The sequence below is a fragment of the Poeciliopsis prolifica genome, unplaced genomic scaffold, assembly GCF_027474105.1.
Source record: "Poeciliopsis prolifica strain line A6 unplaced genomic scaffold, Auburn_PproV2 SCAFFOLD033, whole genome shotgun sequence".
Classification (NCBI taxonomy): Eukaryota; Metazoa; Chordata; class Actinopteri; order Cyprinodontiformes; family Poeciliidae; genus Poeciliopsis; species Poeciliopsis prolifica.
In genome coordinates, this window is record NW_026562408.1 from 5,189,239 (window position 1) to 5,208,973 (window position 19,735).

Sequence of the window (19,735 nt, forward strand, 5' to 3'; positions counted from 1 at the left end):
GTCTGTAATCAAGAATTAGATCACAAATTGGTAAATAAATGGTATTGTGATGAAAATGGTTTAGTTTCTTATTGAGTTTTGAAACAAAAAAAACCATATGAAGAAAAAAATGATGTCTAATCAGACATTATTAAGAAACTTTAATGTGAACCAATTCAGCTTAGCAAATAAAAGGCAAATTATATATTCAGTCCAGTCAAAACACCAACAATCCCTTAATACCAGGGAATATTTTCACGATGATCCTGGGGCTGCACAGTGGCGCAGTTGGTAGCACTGCAAGAAGGTCCTGGGTTCGATTCCCGGCCCGCCGTCTTTCTGCATGTAGTTTGAATGTTCTCTGGGTACTCCGACTTCCTCCCACAGTCCAAAAACATGACTGTCAGGTTAATTGCTCTCTCTAAATTCTCCGTAGGTGTGAGTGGGTGTGTGCATGGTTGTTTGTCGTGTCTGTCTTCTCCAGATCAACTTCAAAGCCTCAATTCAGGCCTGAATTGCACAATTAAAGTACTCCCAGATCAGGAGGAAGATGTACAATTGTTTAATTTTGTTGTATTTATCTAGTTTTTGAGGCCATAGTCAGTGTTATACAATATTATTTTACTATCGAACCAATTTCTATTTCAAACTGTGGCAGAAGTTCAATGAGGTCTGAGCAGTATAGTTATCCTACATCACTCAAAATGGCAATCTGCCAAGAATGATAAAACTTCTTCCAGTTTATTCTATGAAACCAAGATTTGTGGCCCACTTTTTGGCTAAATGATTGTCCCATTAAAAGCCTAGGAAGCCACTCGATGACAATGTGTGCATGTACTTCTTTGGCTTTTTTTAGTCAATCAACTGCAGCCCTTATGTGTTAATGTTTAACACATTTTTAGCATTTCTTAAAAATATTGAATAATTATACAGGTTCTTTTGGTCAAACACATTATGTATCTTAAAAATCAGAAAAATATCTCTTAAGCACAATTTCTGCAAGAATTATTAAAATAGCGGACATGAGCTCAGTTTCTACCAGTTTGTTTATGTCACTTAAAGAATTAAAAATCTCTGTGAAAGAGTTTATGAAGGCCAAAGATTTTTTTTTTTGTTTCAGTCAGAACCTGGCAGATTAGATGGCCTCTGAAATGTTCTACCCATACTTGAGTCTGCTGAAAGTGTAGCATCTTAAAGTAGTTTCTAGGACTAAGTTGTCATTCAAAGTTTTCCTAGATAACTCCCGTCCATTCATCCAATAGTTACGTCCGTTTACCCTCACAGGGCCGCAGGGGGCCTGGTGTCTATCTCCTCCTAGACAACTTGAACGCGCTAATTATATTTTCTCTTCTGAGACAAAGTTGCATCGACACATTTCCTTTGCTGGAACATCGTAAATAAAACTCTGAGTCTTCTGGTTCTGCCCACCACACTGTTAAAACAATCACAGGGTGAGGTCTGCTCACATTTCCTGGATGTTATTCAGTTGAATACTAGTGTTGCTGTCAGACTGACAGTTTTCTCTCCCCACTCCGCTTGCAGCATGGCTCAAGTAGAAGAGAACTATACTGAAGTGTCAACGTTTATTATTGTGGGCTTTCCAGGTCTCCAGCTGGAGTATTTCCACATGATGGCGTGGTTTTTGTTCATCCTCTATGTGACCACAGTGGTGGGAAACCTGGTGTTAGTGGTGATATTTGCTCTGGAGCACAGTCTCCAGAAGCCCATGTACATCATCATGGTCAGCCTGGCTCTCTCAGACATTGGTGAATGTTGTATATTTTATATCAAACTGTATTTTGCATCTGAAATGGTTCTGATGTATGTTGTTGTTTTTCTTTAGGCTTTACCACAGTGGCTTTACCAAAACTTATTGCTCGCTATTGGTGGAATGATGCGAGTATTGGCTTTTACACATGCCATTTCCAAAGACACATGATCCACTATTTTGGGAGTCTGAACTCCCTGATTATGCTGACCATGGCTGTGGATCGGTATCTGGCCGTCATTTTTCCTCTCAGGTGGTAAAAAAACATCTGTACATTTTCCTACAAGAAAACTTTAATCATGTATATATATATTTTTCAGATATCCCATGCTGATGTCGGCCCCAACTATGACAATCCTGACAGTTTTCTCCTGGTTAGTGGCACACGTCTTCCCTAGTACTACCTCCTATGTCCTTACCCAGATATCTTTTTGTAGATCAGACCAAATCATACAGGCCTTTTGTGACACCATATCCCTTACTGCTCTGGCATGTGGGGATAAAAGTTATATTTCCAGTGCTTCATACATCTCTGCAATGTTTATTCTTCTTGTTCCTTTGGGCTTTGTGATATACTCCTACTTTTGCATCATAATCTCAGTCTTTCACATGACCAGCGGACAGGTGAGCTGCACCTTTTTGTAGTTTTTATTCTTGTTTCAGGATGACCTAACTGTGATTTGCTGCTCTCCACAGGGCAGAAGGAAGACCTTATCAACGTGTGCCACCCAGGGCTGCATCATTTCAATCTACTACGTACCACGGTTCTTCGTCTACTCCTCATCAAAGATTCCTAACATAAACATGACCCCGGGCAGCCAAATAGCCACAACCTTTTTCTACAGCTTCTTCCCTCCAGTCATAAACCCGTTTGTGTACTGTCTGAGAACCAAGGAGATCCAGGCAATATTGAGCCGCTGGGTTCAGAGATTACAGGTTTTTCAGCGCAAGTCCAACAAAACGGCCACTGTTCCCAAAGTAACATGAAAAAACTTTTATTTATTTAATGTATTTAGTGTATCTTTCCGTAATAATATATGGTTATTGTTGCCATCTTGGTTCCCCAGCATTCTATCACTTGTATCTAGAAAAGACGTTTCTTTGCTCATAATTTTTCAATTTTACAATTTTGAAAGGTGAATTCAAAGCTCAATAATCCACCCCGATTAAATGTTATCAAATAGATTGAAAAGCATTTATTTCTAATTTTAATTTCTCAAAAGTGGTTACGCTAATTGAATTTGGATGTTTAATTGTTTATATTTGAGTAAATTTATTATCCATCAATTATTCTGTCTGGATTTTCTCTTTTTTTTACTGAGACATTGTGTGTTTGGATGAAGCATGGACAGGAATATGCTTAGAAGTATGTTTAAAAAAATATCTGAAGGCATCTACAAGTACAGAAATAAATGTTTTGTGAAATTTGCACACATTGCAACGAGTCTGGTAAAATACCCATCCAATTTACAAAAAGCATATTGCAAAATCAGATTCATAAAATGTTTATTTTACCTCAGAAAAGACAAGCTTCGATGTACAAGTGCAGTTTAAAACCTTAAGCGTTTAAGGTTTCAAAGATGGTGTTAAGCCAGAAGATGGCAGCATCGTCAAACTGTTTAATCTGCAAATAAAACATAAGTGAGGTTTGTAGGATCTTAGAATGGGTATAAAGATGAACTGGTGTCTTTATTATGTGTGAGCATACTACATTATTCTTGGATAGAGACATTCTCCCAGTCTGAGTGACATGTCAGGACCAAAAGGCTTTCTTTATTTAACAATGTTGACATTGAGAACCCAGCAATGACATCAGCTGGTTTTAAAGGGTTTTTTCACAAAGCTCTTCCTTGGAGTTGCGGTTTCCACACCGAAGTTCCACCTCAGCCTCACATGCACGGCTCCTCCAGACTAGCAGCAGCACCAGTTAGCATGCACTTGCTGGAACTATGTGTCTACTGATCTCATCATACCTAGTCTTTCTCAGTCCAATGCTCCCAAGAAGGGTTATTAACGGGATAATGGAGAAACGTTTTCATGATGACATGTTAAAGGCAGAGTGTTGGAAAGAGCGGGAGCTTCTTAAAGATACAGATGCACAATTTACAAAGTGAAATTTATTTTAAATCATGTTTGATACACACTGGGTTTTTTAATTAAAACTAAAGGCAAAAGAGTCACTTGATTGTGCTATAAAATTACACTTGTATCTAGAAAATACATAATACCGCCCCTTTAACACAAACATGATCTTGACTGCTGTGTTTCTGTTACTCAAACTATATCCCAGTTTTCTCCAGTGAAGAGAGAATAGCGTCTTTCACATCTGGCACCTACTACAGCTTTGTGGACTCAGGAGGAGAGAGGGATGAGAGGAGGAAGGGAAAAGTCTACACAGGACATACAGTCATCACCTGTGAATGAATTAACCTTTGAAAGCTGCTCTCATTCTGTTTTGATACGTCAAAGATTTATTTATGGGAGCTTTGACTTTCATTTAAAACAACCCACACAGCAATGGAACCTTGTTTGTTCCCTGTGTCATTAACTTAGTACATGAGGCATTAAATGTTTGCAGAAAAGCCTGAGAGGAAGGCAGGCTGAGCTGGACCCTGTGTTCAACATAGCTCTGCTTGCTGAACCTTGACCTGCTCACTGCTGTCTAACCTGGATACACAACCTTACAGCAACACATCTGACTGATGCAACCAACATTATCTTTTTCTTGCAGTTGTACAAGATGAATTTACAGAAAAATGGGTGACGGAGTCAGTGCTCTCTTCCTCAAAAGCCTGCTGCTCATTGTCCCGTAATGGATTGGTCATAAAATGTTGTGTTCACATGACAAAGTTCAAACTTCGTCATGCCTAATGGAGATTCCAGGAATGTCAGTTCTCAAATAACTCTATAATGCACGACTGGGAATGTTACTCAAGTGTAGCATTGAAATTTTGTCAATTCATTCAACATCAAAAAGAAATGTAGAGAACAAACATTCTTTTTCTAGCATTTACAGTTTCACTACAACAAAACAAACACTTAGAAATTACTAAGTTTCAGCATCATATTTTTTGGTTTCAGCAAAAGAAAGTAACATTTTTAATAGCATTTTTATTTCTCAAAGAAGTTGCATAATGGAGTTTTGTACTATTTCCATATTCTTTCTAGCAGTCAAGCAAACAATCGCTTCTCACAGTGAATATGAATAATTTCCACAAGCAGAGGCACAAATACTTGGATGTAAATCAGGTTTCAAATCAACAGGTTTGCTGATAACAAAACACTTCCAGTTATTTTTTTATCCAAACTCATTTAATATTTTTACATAAACACGCTAATAAAATAGCAAAAGCAAAAACTGAGAATAACACATTTCCCTTTGAGGGCCTAACTAAAATATTTACACACTCGGTGGTTGATCAAAGCATCCTCTCTTGTAAATGCTGATTCTTGCAGGAGTTAATAATCTCAATGCAGACGATGTCTCTGGATTGTTTCATGGTCTTATCTGCAGTCTTCAATGTTTAAGTAGGTTAACTGTAAAGTCAAGGACAAAAGAAGCAGCAGTTTTTTCTTTTAGAATAATCTATTTAGGATTTTGATATGTCAAGAACTGCAACTTTGCAACAAAAGTTTAAAGTTTCTTCCTCTCACAGCCTTGTGACCAAGTTTGATTATTAGATAGAGGCAGTAGATTTATTTTATCTATTTCAGAAAATTATTTATTCCTTTTCTCATATTCTCCAGAACTAGAAGTTTTCAAAATACACATTTGTAAAATGTTTATTTGCAAACTTTAGTTTATTTTAGTGAGAACAAAGAAAATATCTCCTTACTTCCTCACCAAAATGACATCTGTTGTCATTATACAGATGTGTTTTCACAGTTGAACAGGGCACTCCCAACTGCAGTCTTTCTGCGTTTCCTGCATTCATTCATGATTATTTATCTAATTTTATAGCAGTTCTAAAGGTTTCCTTCCTGATTTGCGTCAGACTGACTTCTGCTGCTTATATGTCTTATTTGTCAGATGCATTACAAACTGATAAATCAGCTATAAGAGCTGAGTTATGGGTTTCCCATGTCTGGGATTTTAGAAACCCAGACACGGGAATGATGTTTCGTTACATTATTGAAATATTGAACACTGAGGAAGTATGATTGTTTTGCTTGATGTAGGAGAGCAATCAATTTAGCACCTGAACTGCAGGGAGACTTTGATATCTTTTTTCAGTGATGTCCGTCATCCAGTTTATCTCAGTTTCCATGGTAAACAGCTGTTTCACTGGACAATGGCAGAACGATTCAGTTTTTCTCGTGTTACTCATATAACTTGTTTTTTTTAGCGTTACTATTTCTGGAGATTGTGTTACCGGAGTTTTGGTTTTTGCGTCATCATCTAAAGTAAAAGTCCAAATATCATGTATATAAAAAAGACATTTCCACAGATGTCAGGAGTTAAAAGCAAAATCGGTAAGAAAAAACGAACAAACAACAAAAGGAACAATTGGGTGGATGGATGAGAAATGAAAGAAAGAATAAAGTCAGAAAATACAAATATTGTTTTAGACTACTTATCCAGATGTAAAATGAAATTTCAACAACTTTAATTCTTTTCCAGAATGAGAGGGACACCTGCGTATAACTAAGAGTTAATGGGCTGTGAAGAACGACAGAACGAAGTGCACTTCAATAACCTTTATTTAGTTTACAGATGTATTTTGAAGATTTGGAGGGGTGGGGAGAGGGAGCATTAGTGCTATTTACAACTGGTTTCAAAACATTTTTTCTCTGTACAGATTTGAACCCTGATCAATATAAACAATATTTTTAAGACCTAGTGCTGTTACAAAGCAATTCTTCAAAGCAAAAAGAAAAAAAAATTGGATTACATTAAATTACAAACAAATGAAAAAAGAGAAGAAAAGAGAATAAAAACCCATCAGTCCATGAACAATTAGGGAGGATTTGCTGCTGTTAAACACAAAGACATCGTCAGTGAGTGACTGTGAACTGGCTAGAAGCTAACCATACACACAATCATCGACTAAACACTAATATAATGGATATCACCAAGATCTAAAATCTCCATGTTCTAGATAAAGATTCATATTAAATATATTCAACAAGTGTTAACCTCAGTTTGGAACATTACTTCCATTGGAAACATAACATAAAACCCATTTCATACATTTGCTTTAATCTGATGAAAGAGCACATGCTTCTGTTGTGCAAAATAGACTCATTAATGCTGAAGGAGAGGTAAGAAGAGAGAAGTAAGACAAGGAGAGAGCATTTCCAAACTTAAGGTGACGTCTCAGAGATCCTTCACAACACTGATAGCAAAGTGATGAGATCAGGATGTCACAGGAGAAGGAGAAAAATTCACGTAATGCTTTAATAAATTACCAGTTTGATTGGTCAGTAATACTCATGGACTGCTAGAACCCAGTCTCCAAAGATGATGGACCGCCAACACTGGTTGGTTGTATACTTGTTTCTATCTGGCTAAAAACAGGATTATTTCTGCACAGCTTTGTTATTTCTGTCCTGCAACCTTTAAGGGCACAAATAGAGGAGGGCAGTTAAAAAGGACACAGATGTGTTCAGAGGGAGTGAGTCCTAGTTCGAGTTTTCTGATCAGGCACGTTTTACGCTTCCTGTGCTGCACTGAGGTGCTTTCAGACAAACACATAAGGTTTTACACCCAGCGTCACATTGAGGCTCTGATGAGCTTAGTAGTTAAAACTCTCAGCCGGTCTACATGAGAAAACAAGGCCACACACACAAACTTGGCCGCTGTGTTGCAACGAGAAGAAGCCGGAGCGAAGCTTCGGCCAGAAGTCGACTCCGCTGACCAGCTAAAGATGGCGATTAGGGGTGTGACAGTGTATGGCAGAAGGTTTAGGAAAGAAGCAAAGAGAAAGAAAAAAACACATGCAAATCCGGTTCCTTCTTCTACTTTTCAGTTAAAAACAACAAATCAAGTATAGCATAGGAATCAACTCTATTGTTAATCAACTTCCAGCTCCCCAATTCGGTCTTGGATCAGCCTGAGCCTGCTGACATCCTATTTAACCTGCAAATGTGTGAATGAAGGCGGTGAGTGGTGATAAGGAGGTGTGTATGTGTGCGTGCGTGTGTGTGTGTGTGTGTGTGTGTGTGGGGGTGGGGGTGTTTGGGGGTTAGTGGGTGCATCCGGGTGGCAGACAGGCTCCAGGACAGAGGACAAGCTCATCGGGTCCAGGACATTGACGGCATGAACGGACTAGCAGAACGGAGGGCTGGCAGCGCAGGTGTGTATTTACAGAATGACGCAGCAGTTACTCTCCCCAGTCTTCTCTCTATTCCTTTGACCTAAACACAAACACACACATAAAGCACCATCACACGGACAAACAATGACTCAGCAAAGTGTCTAATAAAAGGAATTGAGACTGCAGTTTAACTCTTTATGGTCTACTCAGGATGGCTTAATTTATCCAGGTGAGAAATGAGGCCAAATTAAATTTATGTGTTGCCTTTATCTTTGATTAATACACAACAATGTAATTTTGCATACTTAAAAATAGATTTAAATTATTTTAGAACCTGGCACATTAAAACCTGAGAGACAACAAACAATCATCTTAAATTAAACCGTTAAGTTCTACATTTCCCAACATTTTTTAATAAAGAAATATTTATAAACAAGAGTGGACAAAAATCTACTTGATTCCAACTAAAACCTGCATTTTAATTGATTTTTAAATGAGCTCAGTCATGAGTTATTGGAACCAATGTACAATAATCTACAGACAACCTGCCATCTTATGTGATTGATATCAGATCTATAATCTGCACAATAAGCTGTCGTCTTGGGAGCAAAACCTCTACCAATTATTTGTACTCCTGGCTCTTTCTCAAATAGAAACCATGTGTAGAAATAAATAATGACTGGGAGTGGAATATTTACAAGTTCTTCAGCTTTTGGAAAAGCCCTCTGAATGGAAACAGGGAAGATGGAGAGCGTATTACCTTGGGAATTTGGCTCAGGCAAAGTCTCTCTGGCAACTAAATGCATCACCGTGGTCCTCCCCGGGGCCAGCTTGAGGGCTGGTGAGAGGAAAGAAGAAGGATGTAAAGGTCATTTTCAGCCAGAGCAATGTCATCCAACATCAGTATCATTTCAGTCCTCAATAGTCTGCCAGAACTGAGAAGAAATTAAAACGAACTTGAAAGGGTTGTGCTGTATTGTGGAGAAAATTAAGCCATTTCAGGCAGGCGGGTCTGTGGCTGAATGATAAAGTCTTTCTGACTGAAAGTTACAGAAATGGATGCAATATTATAAAGACATATAACTAATAGTGCCACCTATTGACTAATTCATTTTCACTTTGGTTATTTAACTGCTCAGTTTCTTTAAAAAAGATTAACATTATTAAAAAAACACTAATAACATACAGAATTAAAAGTCATATTGAATTGATATGAGCTTTAAAGTAATATTTAAACATTTAGCATTTTTCAAAATTCTTGCCCAACTTAACCAAATCATTGGGAAACCACCAAAATGTGAAAATAAATGTTATATATTTATACATTTTCTCATTTAGTTAGTAGGCATTGTATGTCGAATCAGATTGAGACTTATCTCTGGAAAGTTTCTCATTTTAAATTACTGAGGATTTTTTTTTATTTTTATTGTACTTTAATTGGAACCTGAACACTTTCGACCTGTTTATAGCAGACTCACCAATACTTTCAAGCATTAAGCACATCTGGAAATGAGTCTGAATTTCCAATTCTCACAGCCATTGCAGGATGAAGCCAAAAGAACAATCAAATAAAAGGACAAGATGGGGGGTGGACACAAAAAAAAATGTCTAGGACAGTGAACCTGAAACTTGGATTTCAGTTAAATCCATAGTCAAGAAATGTAAGAGACATGGCAGATGTGTGACTCTGTCAAGACAGGACAGAGGACACCTCAAACAGCGTTGTAGGAGTTACGAGCTTCATCAGGGAGAGACTGAGCGTACTAAAACCATTTCCTTAGGATTTTCCGCCAGTCGAAGCTTTTTGGGAGAATTGTAATTAGAAAGCCACTGTTCATTACATTACGGCTCAACTAGAGTTTCATGTGGGAGACTCCATGGTCAAGTGGAAGAAAATTCTTTAGTCTGATGAGACCAAAGTGGAGCTTTTTGGGTATCGCGGAGGACAATTTGTTTCCATCTACTTCAGAGGACATTTATTTTACAGCAAAACAACAAGCCAAAGCATCCAGCCAAAGCTACACAGAAATGGTTTGAAGACTTTATAGTGGTATTTTTATTGGGGTAGATGTTCTGGAGACTGTGTGCTATGATTGCAACCAAAGGTGCATCTAGTAAATACTGACTTAAAGGGGGTGAATATTTATAAAGTCACTAGTTTTAGTCTTTAACCCTCCTGTTATATTGCGGGTCAAACTGACCTGTTTTAAAGTTTAAAAATGTTTAAAAAATAGTTGGAAGTATTTTTTATTTTTGCATGAAACTTTTTCTATTTGTCTTAATAGGCGCACTTTGCAAATAAACTGAAAATTAATTAATTACACATTTGTAATTCCTGCTGCATCTACTTTTTACAAAGATACAGTTTGGGTCAATTTGACCTGGCAGTCAAGTTGCAGTGCAAAAGAAGATTAAAAAATATCCAATTCTATATGTTTCCTTACAGCTATGGACCATATTTCACCACACAAACACATAAATGCACACATGAACCCACTTTCTCACTATTCTCTTTACTTAACTAGGAAGCTGCGAGAACGCAGGTGTTCACACAACTTTTGACGGGAAACTTTCCTGTTCCTGTGGGCAAACTCCACCCACACTGAGTGGACACTCAGCAGAAGTGGAGTGGAAACATAAATACTCTCTGCATGACTCATTTGTCTTGATCTTAATCAGTGGGTCAATTTGACCCTGAACAGTACGTGTCTCAAGTTCAACTATAAAGATCATAATAATAATATTTAAAAATCACAAAATAAATTATTGTTTTTTGTGTCTAGGTTGTTTTCAGATGAGTAAATGAAGAAATTGTCTTTATTGATACTTAATTTCTGAGAAATAAAAAAACAATAATACAACATTCTACAAATATTGATTGAAATGGTTAGTATTCAAGTTAATAAGATACAAAAATGTTTTGGAGGAATTTTTGGGTTTCTGACACTATTGCATGTTTCAACACTACCCACGAACATTATTGCTGTACCTCAGAAACGAACATAACAGGAGGGTTAACTGTCATTATGTTGTGTATGTAGGAAGCTGCATACACATTACAAAAAACATTATTTTTGTAATTGTTGGGACCAAAAAAAGACAGATTTTGTGGATGATGACTGACTTGTAAATGTAGTAAGAGAAAAAGCCATACCAATAAGGCACTGTATAAATGGACAACTATCTGTTTTTAATTTTTTTTAGTTATGCCCAGGAAAAGGCCCAATAAAAAAGGATGCTGGGTCCAGTATGGAGTCCCTGATTACATCAGTTGAGAATAAAAATCTTATTTTTGTTAGATATAAAAAAAACCTTGACTGAAGCCATCCCCTACACAAATGCCAACTAAATCTGTGTTTACATTTTAGAACCTCTAAATGATTTTGCTTGGAAGCAAGAGGATTTTCTATTGTCATCTTAACATCTCACACCAGCAATGAAACCAATGCGACTTCTAGGGAGAGTGTGAAAGTATTAAGGATGCTTTACTGGATTAAATTTTTTAAAATGAACAAAGGGCAGTCAAAAATAAGAAGCTTTAAGCTGAAGGGAAGCAAGGTGTGGCTGCTGCAGAAACAAGCATCCTATCTTTTTTTCTTTTCATTTTGAAGCCACCGTTTCCTCCCTCCTCCCTGTATCTTCTTTGTCCTTCCCAAGGTCTCCTCCAATGCCAGTCTACAGTGTTTTTTCAGATTTTTCTTGTTCACCGAGCTCCCCCTGCCCCTCCCTCCATCAAAGCAGGCTTGTCCAGAGCACTGAGGTACCTCTGTTCTGTGGCTCAGGAAAAAGATGAGAACAGCAAAGAAGTTTCCAGCAGCAAACTGCTGTGATTTCTGTGTGCATGTCTGTGAGCGCTCAGACGTTTTTCCCTGGGCGGCAGCAGCTCCGGTGTTTTCTCACCTCCTAGTGTTACGTTGCCGTGTAGAAAACGTCCCTGGTAGATCAGCCTCAGGATGTTTGGACTGCTGACTTGCTCCTCTTCCCAGTCTGACAGAAACAGAAGGAAACAGATGGGGGGGAAAAACGTTATAGAGACAGATGAAAGAAAATATTTGCCTGTGAGCTATATTTCTTCTCTAAATTTTTCAAAACTAAATGAAAAGTAAATGCATTTCATATCAGCTAAGATGTAAAGGTTCAGAGAACAAACCATGCAGTCAAAGGAAATCCAAAGTAAATGGAAACATGGTTTACATTGTTGTTCAGTCATGAAACAGTCCCAGGCAAAATATAATTTTACACACAAAAGTAAAATATTTGTCTTTGTGAGAGGTGCTGCAGGATTGTGGAAATAAATGCAGTAAAATAAGAACCAAAGGTGTGGATTTGAACAAGAAAAAAAAAAACTGCAAGAGAGAAAAACAGTGGAGGGAGTTTCACAGCAGCAGAGTCTGGCCACCAGATGTTTGTCTCTCGCTGAGTCGAGAGTGTTGTTGCTAACCGACTAATCTGTTGTCTGGGAGGAACATGGGGCGCTTCCCAAACAGAAGACTCTGGTTGTTGAGGAGAACTCAACATCATGTGGGAAATTTGTGGTATTTTTTCCCCTTTTTTGTATTTAGCGTTCTAGAAAAGCAGGACGCTCCCAGCTCCGTGGGAAAATGCCACATTTGGCTAAGTTCAGGATCAGGAGTATCAAATGCTTCTATCTCTGGCGCAGCAGCAGCATTTAAGAGGGTGGATGTTATTACTGAGAGCCCACATTCCTGGATGCAATGATAATCAAGGGAAAAGGAGTTCACTTCTGTTACTTAACACCAAAAATCTACATGGATTCTCACTTACCTAGAGACGGACATTTAAAAATAGTTTTTGCTTATACAACAGTGTACCTAATTGATAAAAATGACACTGCATTAGCAACTTGCAGGCTTTATGAAAACATCAGCATAAAGCCTAATTTCCGCAATAAAAACTTAGTTCTATGGTCTTCAAAAATATATCTGTGATATAAATGTGAGAACAGAAACTCATCATCAAACACTTCAATCATTCTTGACCTTTGCCTATTTGCAGAATATCTGTTATTTGAGGATTTCTTTTGTAGAGCATAATTTAAAATATTCAAAAGACAATGCGGCTTGTAAATTTTAAATACCCAGGTAGAATGCTACTTGACGTGTTATTAGCCAATCCAGGAGATTGGCTATAATCCCAAGAGCAGAGATGAGAAAAACCTAAAATTAGCTTCTGGAATAGCAGTAACAGAGTTTCCACGTTTTATTTAATGTGTATTATCATGTATTTGGTGTTTAAACAATTAAAATAAGAATAAGAAATATAGTTTTCCAAAGAAAAGACCAGAATATGTGAGGGAAGGTTATGTTTGGGAACAGCAAAGACAGATCAAAAGTAAGTACTGCCTGTATGCTTTTTAATTTTTTCATCTGCAACAAACAAGCTTCGGCTGTTTAAATGATTTCTAATGGTAGCAGAGGAACTCATGCAGGGTGTTGAACATTAAAAATATCAAAACATGCTAGATGAATGTAACCGTCTTCTCTGAAACCATGTAAAAGCAGGTGATTTCATCACAGCTCAGCCTGATGCTTCACATACACTGCAGTTTATTTCTTTATATTTTGGTTTGTTTGAACTGGGACCTTTAATTAAAAAAATTAGCAGTTCCTGCTTCAACACATCTGATTTAAATCATGGGTCGTTAACAGGCCTTTAGAGAACTTGCTGCCGTGATTAAGAGGTGATTCCCATGTTTAAATCTGGTATGTTGCAGCAGAGAAGCATCTCAAACACGCAGGACAAAGACACCTAAGGGCTGGAATTAAACACCACTCAGTTAAGATTTACTTCACAGAAATGGGAATTATAGTGATCTATAGTTTACTGTTTATTAAGAGGCTTTACTGTGGCATTTTAAGTCATTTTAAAATCCAGTTGTAATAACTAAGCATTTTTAAACCATTTTATTATTAAATGTATCAGTCAAGCAAAAAGTAACCAGATATACCAATCCAACACTATTAGCAACAACAGATATTATGGCAAGAAACCAATTTTACATGAGATTTTTTGCTAGTTTGTCCCTCACTGTCTGTTATAAAGTTGGTTCTTCTTTCTTTGCTTGTTTCCATATGAAGATAAAGGACAACCTAAATTTACAGGCATCAAAATGCTACTTTTGCATCATTGATGTAGAAGATGTCATATAAAGCTGCTGAAACATTGTTAGAAGAGATCAAACCAAAAGACAACAGAAATATCACATCTAAAAAAAAAAACAATTAAATGAATTTAATTAAATAAAATCAGTGATTAATAAATGGCTTCATAGTTCATAGTTAGAATTGAAGCAAGTGAAAAACTGAATATTGGCAGGGATGACCATTTAAAATATTATTTTTCTAGAACATTTATAGATGGTACAGTTTGCTGCTTCAAATATACTCTAAAGCCATAATAACAGAGTGAAATATATTATGTGGCAAATGTATCAATACAAAAATATAATTATGGTAATAAATAAAGGGAAAAGAAGGGGCTACTCACCCATCGGCCAGTGGTCATAAACATGTTTCGCAATGTCTGCAGCCGAGCTCATAGGAGAGAAGAGGAACTCTTTTGTCTTTCCACTGACCAGAATAAGCCGCAGATTTATCTGCAACACAGAGCAAAAGACACAACGTTTTAGAAATGAGTGTAGGGTTCAATAATGCAAATGTTAAAAATGAGCACCACAGTGGAAAACAGATATCTTATACTTAATGTTGAATCGGCAGGCATACAGGTTCAAGCAAAGTAATTTAATAGGAAACAGGAGGAGGATATGGAAACCCTGTGGAGCATCCTTCCGCTGAATCAACTCCAATCTGTCTCCCAAACTTCCTCCTCCCTACTGTAACTATATATATTTTTTATACTTTCGTTTCCCAGCTTTGTCTCTTACTGGCAGTTCAACAAGTTCCCACGAAAAGCAGGAATAAGAGGCCCTGCAATAACATGTCTGTTAGAAGATGAACATTAAAAAGTGCAGTAAGAATTTAGCATCATCTTAAGGTATTAAAGTTGCATTTATTTTGTTCTTTTAATGATTTCTTATCATTGGCGATCCAACTTCAGCGATTCCTATTACATACTTTTAAGCAAAAAACTGAATCCACAAAGTCTTAAACTCACATACAGGCTCAGATATCCAAGTACACAACCCCTTAATCTTTGGTTAAATGTATTTTAGCAAGTTGTATCAAGGCATCAACAAGCTGCTGATACTGCTTTAATTTTCAAGGCTACTAATACTGCAGTCCTTTTATAAAGAAAGGTTAGAGTTTCAAGTCAAATTCTGTGGAGCAACACTGGGTGTTTCATAGTGACCCATTGTGCAGTAGTCAGTACAATTTAGCTTTCTTAACAGAATTTTAAAATTATTTAGTCTGAATAACTTCACCATAAATATGCATAACCCAGTAAATATGCTAAAATGTCCCTAAATGCCTCATGCTTTCACATTTTTCATCAAAAATGCAGGTGTTAACTGGGATTTCTTATATTTTGCATCATTTATGTGCAGCATTGAAGCAGTATACAGCCGCAACAGGAGTATTATTCAGTGCTGTGTGTGCGTGTTTGCCCTTTGCTTATGTCTATATGTGCGTCTGGCCTGCGGTGCACACATGGAGAAAGCACGTGTGTCATTGTCGGCAGTGTGTTTCCATGTGCTGCGGCCTGGACGCCACACACCCCTGCCCGCTTCACGCACACACGTGTGCGTACAGAAATCATATACAACTTCTCCCGCACGGTGATGTAACAGGGCTAACACCAATGGATTGAAACCGAGATCTCGGTAAACACGTTGCCAAATCAGCTTATGAACTGAATCTCAGACGAGGCAAACAGACGTAAACAAACCCACGCACACACAAAACAGATTAAAACACAGCCTCTTACTCTCCATCTACACTCTGCAGTGGACAATCAACATATAGAGCCGCCACTGATTATCGTTTTTTGTCACTATCAAGAAATGAGCTTATCTTATAATGAAAATATATTTGAGATAATTCAACAAAGTCTGATTGGCTAATTATGAGAGAAAAGTGGAAGTTTGGGTTCAGACAGAAAATGAACAATAGAGTCCATTTAAGTTTGAAGCAAACAGCTTTTTTATGTATATGAGTAAAAACCTCATGCAGGCAAATATAGGCATTTAAGTAAACAGAGTTGCTCAAAAGCAACATGTGTAATGTACAGCCATCTTTAATTATCTCATTGGATTATCAGAAATAGCTGAAAAAGATTTTTTTTAAAAGATGCATTAACAATAAAAATACACCACTGTTCCTGCTATGGGAAATAAAACAACAAAAGGAAAGAAAAATCAACCAGAAAGATAAAGCAGGATATTTATAGTGCTAAAAAGTTGAAGGGGTATGAATAACTTGCACTTTGTTTGCCTACTAAGCTGTAAAAAGTCACTATGGTTATATTAAAAATTAGGCAAAATTAATAAACCCTCCTTTGCTCGATGCTGTAGTTTGTGAAGAAAAGCTTCAACTACTAAGATGACAAAGTCGATCTTCTAAGTAACAGCTGAATGTCTCAGTTGAACTATTGCCCACACTGGCACGCAGAACAAAGAAAGTCACTGAAGAAGCTCTTTCACACAAAGACGCGCTCGCTTCCTCCTGACAACACCTGGTCGTAACCATGGCATCACCATGGCGACAGTCAGTCGTGGGTGGCTTAACCTGATAACACCTACAAGATAGCTTCGCCAGCCCCCCGCCCCCAGGCCCAACACCCTCTGCTCACTTTCCTCGTCACATGGTTCTTGCTTCCTCTCCTCGCAGCGATCTTCGCATCCTTTCGCTCGCTCCGTCTCCCTGCTTCACTCTGAAACTCACTCTGCCTCACTCCGTCAGGCTCCGAGTCTGCACAGCGTACAGTAGGGCGATGTGCAAGACTAGAATATCAAGAGGCACAGAGCTGGGCTCAGACACTTTACTCTGTCCTCAAAGCAGACTGCACAGCACAAACATGTGTAACTAAGAATATCATCTTTGCTGTCAGTCATTCCTCAATGTTTTCTCTTCTAAACAGCCCGTTAAATAAAAACATAAATGTACGTAAAGGTTTAAATCGTAATAGTGAAGGAGGATGCGAGGAAGGTTTGGACTTCGGTTGCGTGGACACATGATGCAAACTGGGAGTCAGTTCTGCTGTTTTTTTCTAGATGTGATTTTTGTTTTCACCAGGTTGTGTCTGAAAGTGAGAGCTCCTCTCTTCCACATTTATTATTGTGTCCTGAACTGAATGTACCGACCTTTGTAAGGCAACATTTTAAACCTTTTACGTTATGACAGGTTACAGGCATAAACTTTATTGTATTTTATTAGGATTTTGTGTTATAGCCAGAGAATGGTAATATTACTTAATGTTTTGCATATTTTGACACTCTTGAGACTAAAAATGATTATGACTGCCTATTTTAATACTTAAAACACCAAAATATACTTTAATCTGCATTATAATGCACACTGGTAGAAACTAACATTGACCTTTTCCTTTTCTTGGCTCTTTGGGTTTTAGCCTTGCATCCAGGAAAATGAATGGTGCTCTGGATTAGCAAACACCAGTAGGTAGCGCGTCAAGTACCATTGTACCAGGATATTCCAGGTTCCCAAGCTGCTTTTTCTTTTGATTATTTTATTATTTGCTTGATGAAAAAAAAGAAAACTTTTGTCAGCAAATAATTTGTAGTCACTGGCGGCTCTCTGCTGCATTTCTATAAAAATTCAATAAACTACAGGTTTTAAGTTGTAACATGACAAAGTGAAGTGATCAGTGTATTAATACCTTTGCCTGGCATTGTGCTTCACTTAAGCTACTCTTCCTTTCCTTCCTCCAGCTCTCCCTCAGGGTCACTGCGCCTTCTTCCTGGATTCTCCTCAGTAAACGGGCCGGTAATGAGGTTTCAAAGCAGCCGAAGGAAGGATATTCAATTAGAATCTATTTTCTCCAACAAATATACAAGCTTCGAGTATTGGGTAGGGCACCACTTCATGCTTCAACACAAGCATATCTACAGACAAAATGCTAATTGCCCATGAATGCCAGGCATATGTCAAGTGCACGCTCCACTGCTTTGCAGAGTTCGTGGAGGGTTTTAAAGAAGGGGGAACAGAGTGTGTACTTCTCTGTTGCAATGTGAGGATGTGAAAGTTTCTGCAGCTGTAAAATGTCAGAATGCTGAAACTTTGTGTTGTTCTCCATTCTTGATTCTGAAACCATAAGACTAAAAAGACACGTAGTCTGCACCAGAAAAGCTGATGACGCGGCTCAAAAGATCTGCAGACCCCTCACTGTGTAGCATTTAGATACAACGCAACGATGTCTCAGGGAGCACCACACCGTGTGAACATGGAAAGCAAGCAAGCCCCTCTTCTGCTAAACACTGTTTGCAAAAAGAGGAGAGCAGGAAATTCAATGCTGCCTGTAATTATTGCAGCCCGACTACAGCTCTCAAGTCTTTCTCGAGGCAACAGATTGTGTGTATCTGTGAGCCTCTGTTTACAAGTGCATTAAGGAGTATTGCTGCTCTTTAGACACTCTGCAGCAGTCAACAAATTATAGAGTGGGAAGCCTTCCTGTGGGAATATATTAGAGCGGCCTAAGCAGTGAGCTTGGATGGCTAACTGTATGAATGAACTTAAGAGCGAAGGAGTTGTTATAAGTGAGTAGCTGGATTCACTTGCACATCAGATTTGGAGACTATTAGGCAGTAAACTTAAAAGCAGCATGATGTAGGTAAACCTGTGCATATAATTGGCACTTTTGTTGTCTGGCACTGACGTAAAACTGTTAGCACTGCTTAATAACAGTGCTAAATTAAGCTTAATTAAGCTGCTTATGTGACAAAGTGTGAACAAAATGTGTTGAAAGAAAAGAGCATCCAGGTTGGCATTCTGTATTTTGTAATAAGTTGCCACCATTCACGAGTAAAAGTGATGAAGGGAATCTTTTCTTTAATTAAAAACACATTAGAAGGCACATTATTATCTCAAAAGACTTATTGTAAAACCTCAGAATCAGCAGCCTCGCTTCCTCAGAAGTTAAAATTGTAAGCATCCTTAAGGGAAAAAGACTTTTGATTAGTTTTAATTAAATAATAGGCTCTTTTTTTGTTTATGTTCTCTTCCTTCTGCACACGTACGTACAGAGGAGTTATGCAACAGCAGCTGAATGATAAAATAGAAGAAACAAAGCTTCAGGCAAGGATTTGTACTCTCGGAGCCTCTCTGGGTAGGAGTGTGTGGGGAATGCGTTGCTCCATCAGTTTTTAAATTAGCTTCACAAGGCTCATCTTTGTTTCTCCATTAAAAATGATGCCTTTATTTGTTATTTGAGGTCTAAAACATGACTGAGTGCAGCTGAGGACACATATCAAACATTTATGATCTACACAGGGTCAAACCTGCCAAAAAACATTTGAAAGTATTGATTTATAAACTGCAAATTTTACCATAAGAATTCAAACAGCTCCTGTCCTGTTTTTAAGCATTTCTCTACAAGTTGCAACAGCTATAAAGTTGAGCTAAAACTTCTTCACAGCTGTCATAATGTTGAGTAAACTCTGAGCTGCCAAAAAATTTCACCATTTTCAATTTTACTTACAAAGAATATAACACAAAGACTAAAAACTATGCAGAAGCAAATTCGACTAGGTATTAGACTGAATCCAACAGAAATTCAAACCATATTTTGTCCTTAAGTG

The 19,735-nt window shown here is 37.8% G+C and overlaps 2 protein-coding genes across 2 annotated transcripts in view; one reads left to right on the top strand and one right to left on the bottom strand.

Annotated features, from left to right (window-relative positions):
- Positions 1-1,522: 1,522 nt before the first annotated feature.
- or30bu1 (odorant receptor, family 30, subfamily BU, member 1) lies at positions 1,523-2,734 on the top strand. Its single transcript, XM_055051271.1, has 4 exons — positions 1,523-1,745; positions 1,823-2,000; positions 2,068-2,371; positions 2,444-2,734. Exons 1-4 carry the CDS (start codon positions 1,523-1,525, stop codon positions 2,732-2,734), a joined length of 996 nt encoding a protein of 331 aa, XP_054907246.1.
- Positions 2,735-6,430: 3,696 nt separating this feature from the next.
- The window catches only part of ubl3a (ubiquitin-like 3a), a 38,060-nt gene continuing 24,755 nt past the window's right edge, over positions 6,431-19,735 (bottom strand). The window contains exons 2-5 of the mRNA XM_055051529.1: positions 14,512-14,620; positions 11,905-11,991; positions 8,765-8,842; positions 6,431-8,104 (exon numbers count right to left, since the gene is read on the bottom strand). Of these exons, the coding sequence (XP_054907504.1) occupies positions 8,052-8,104; positions 8,765-8,842; positions 11,905-11,991; positions 14,512-14,620 (327 nt within the window). The 3' untranslated portion in view covers positions 6,431-8,051. The remainder of the gene's footprint in view (positions 8,105-8,764; positions 8,843-11,904; positions 11,992-14,511; positions 14,621-19,735) is intronic.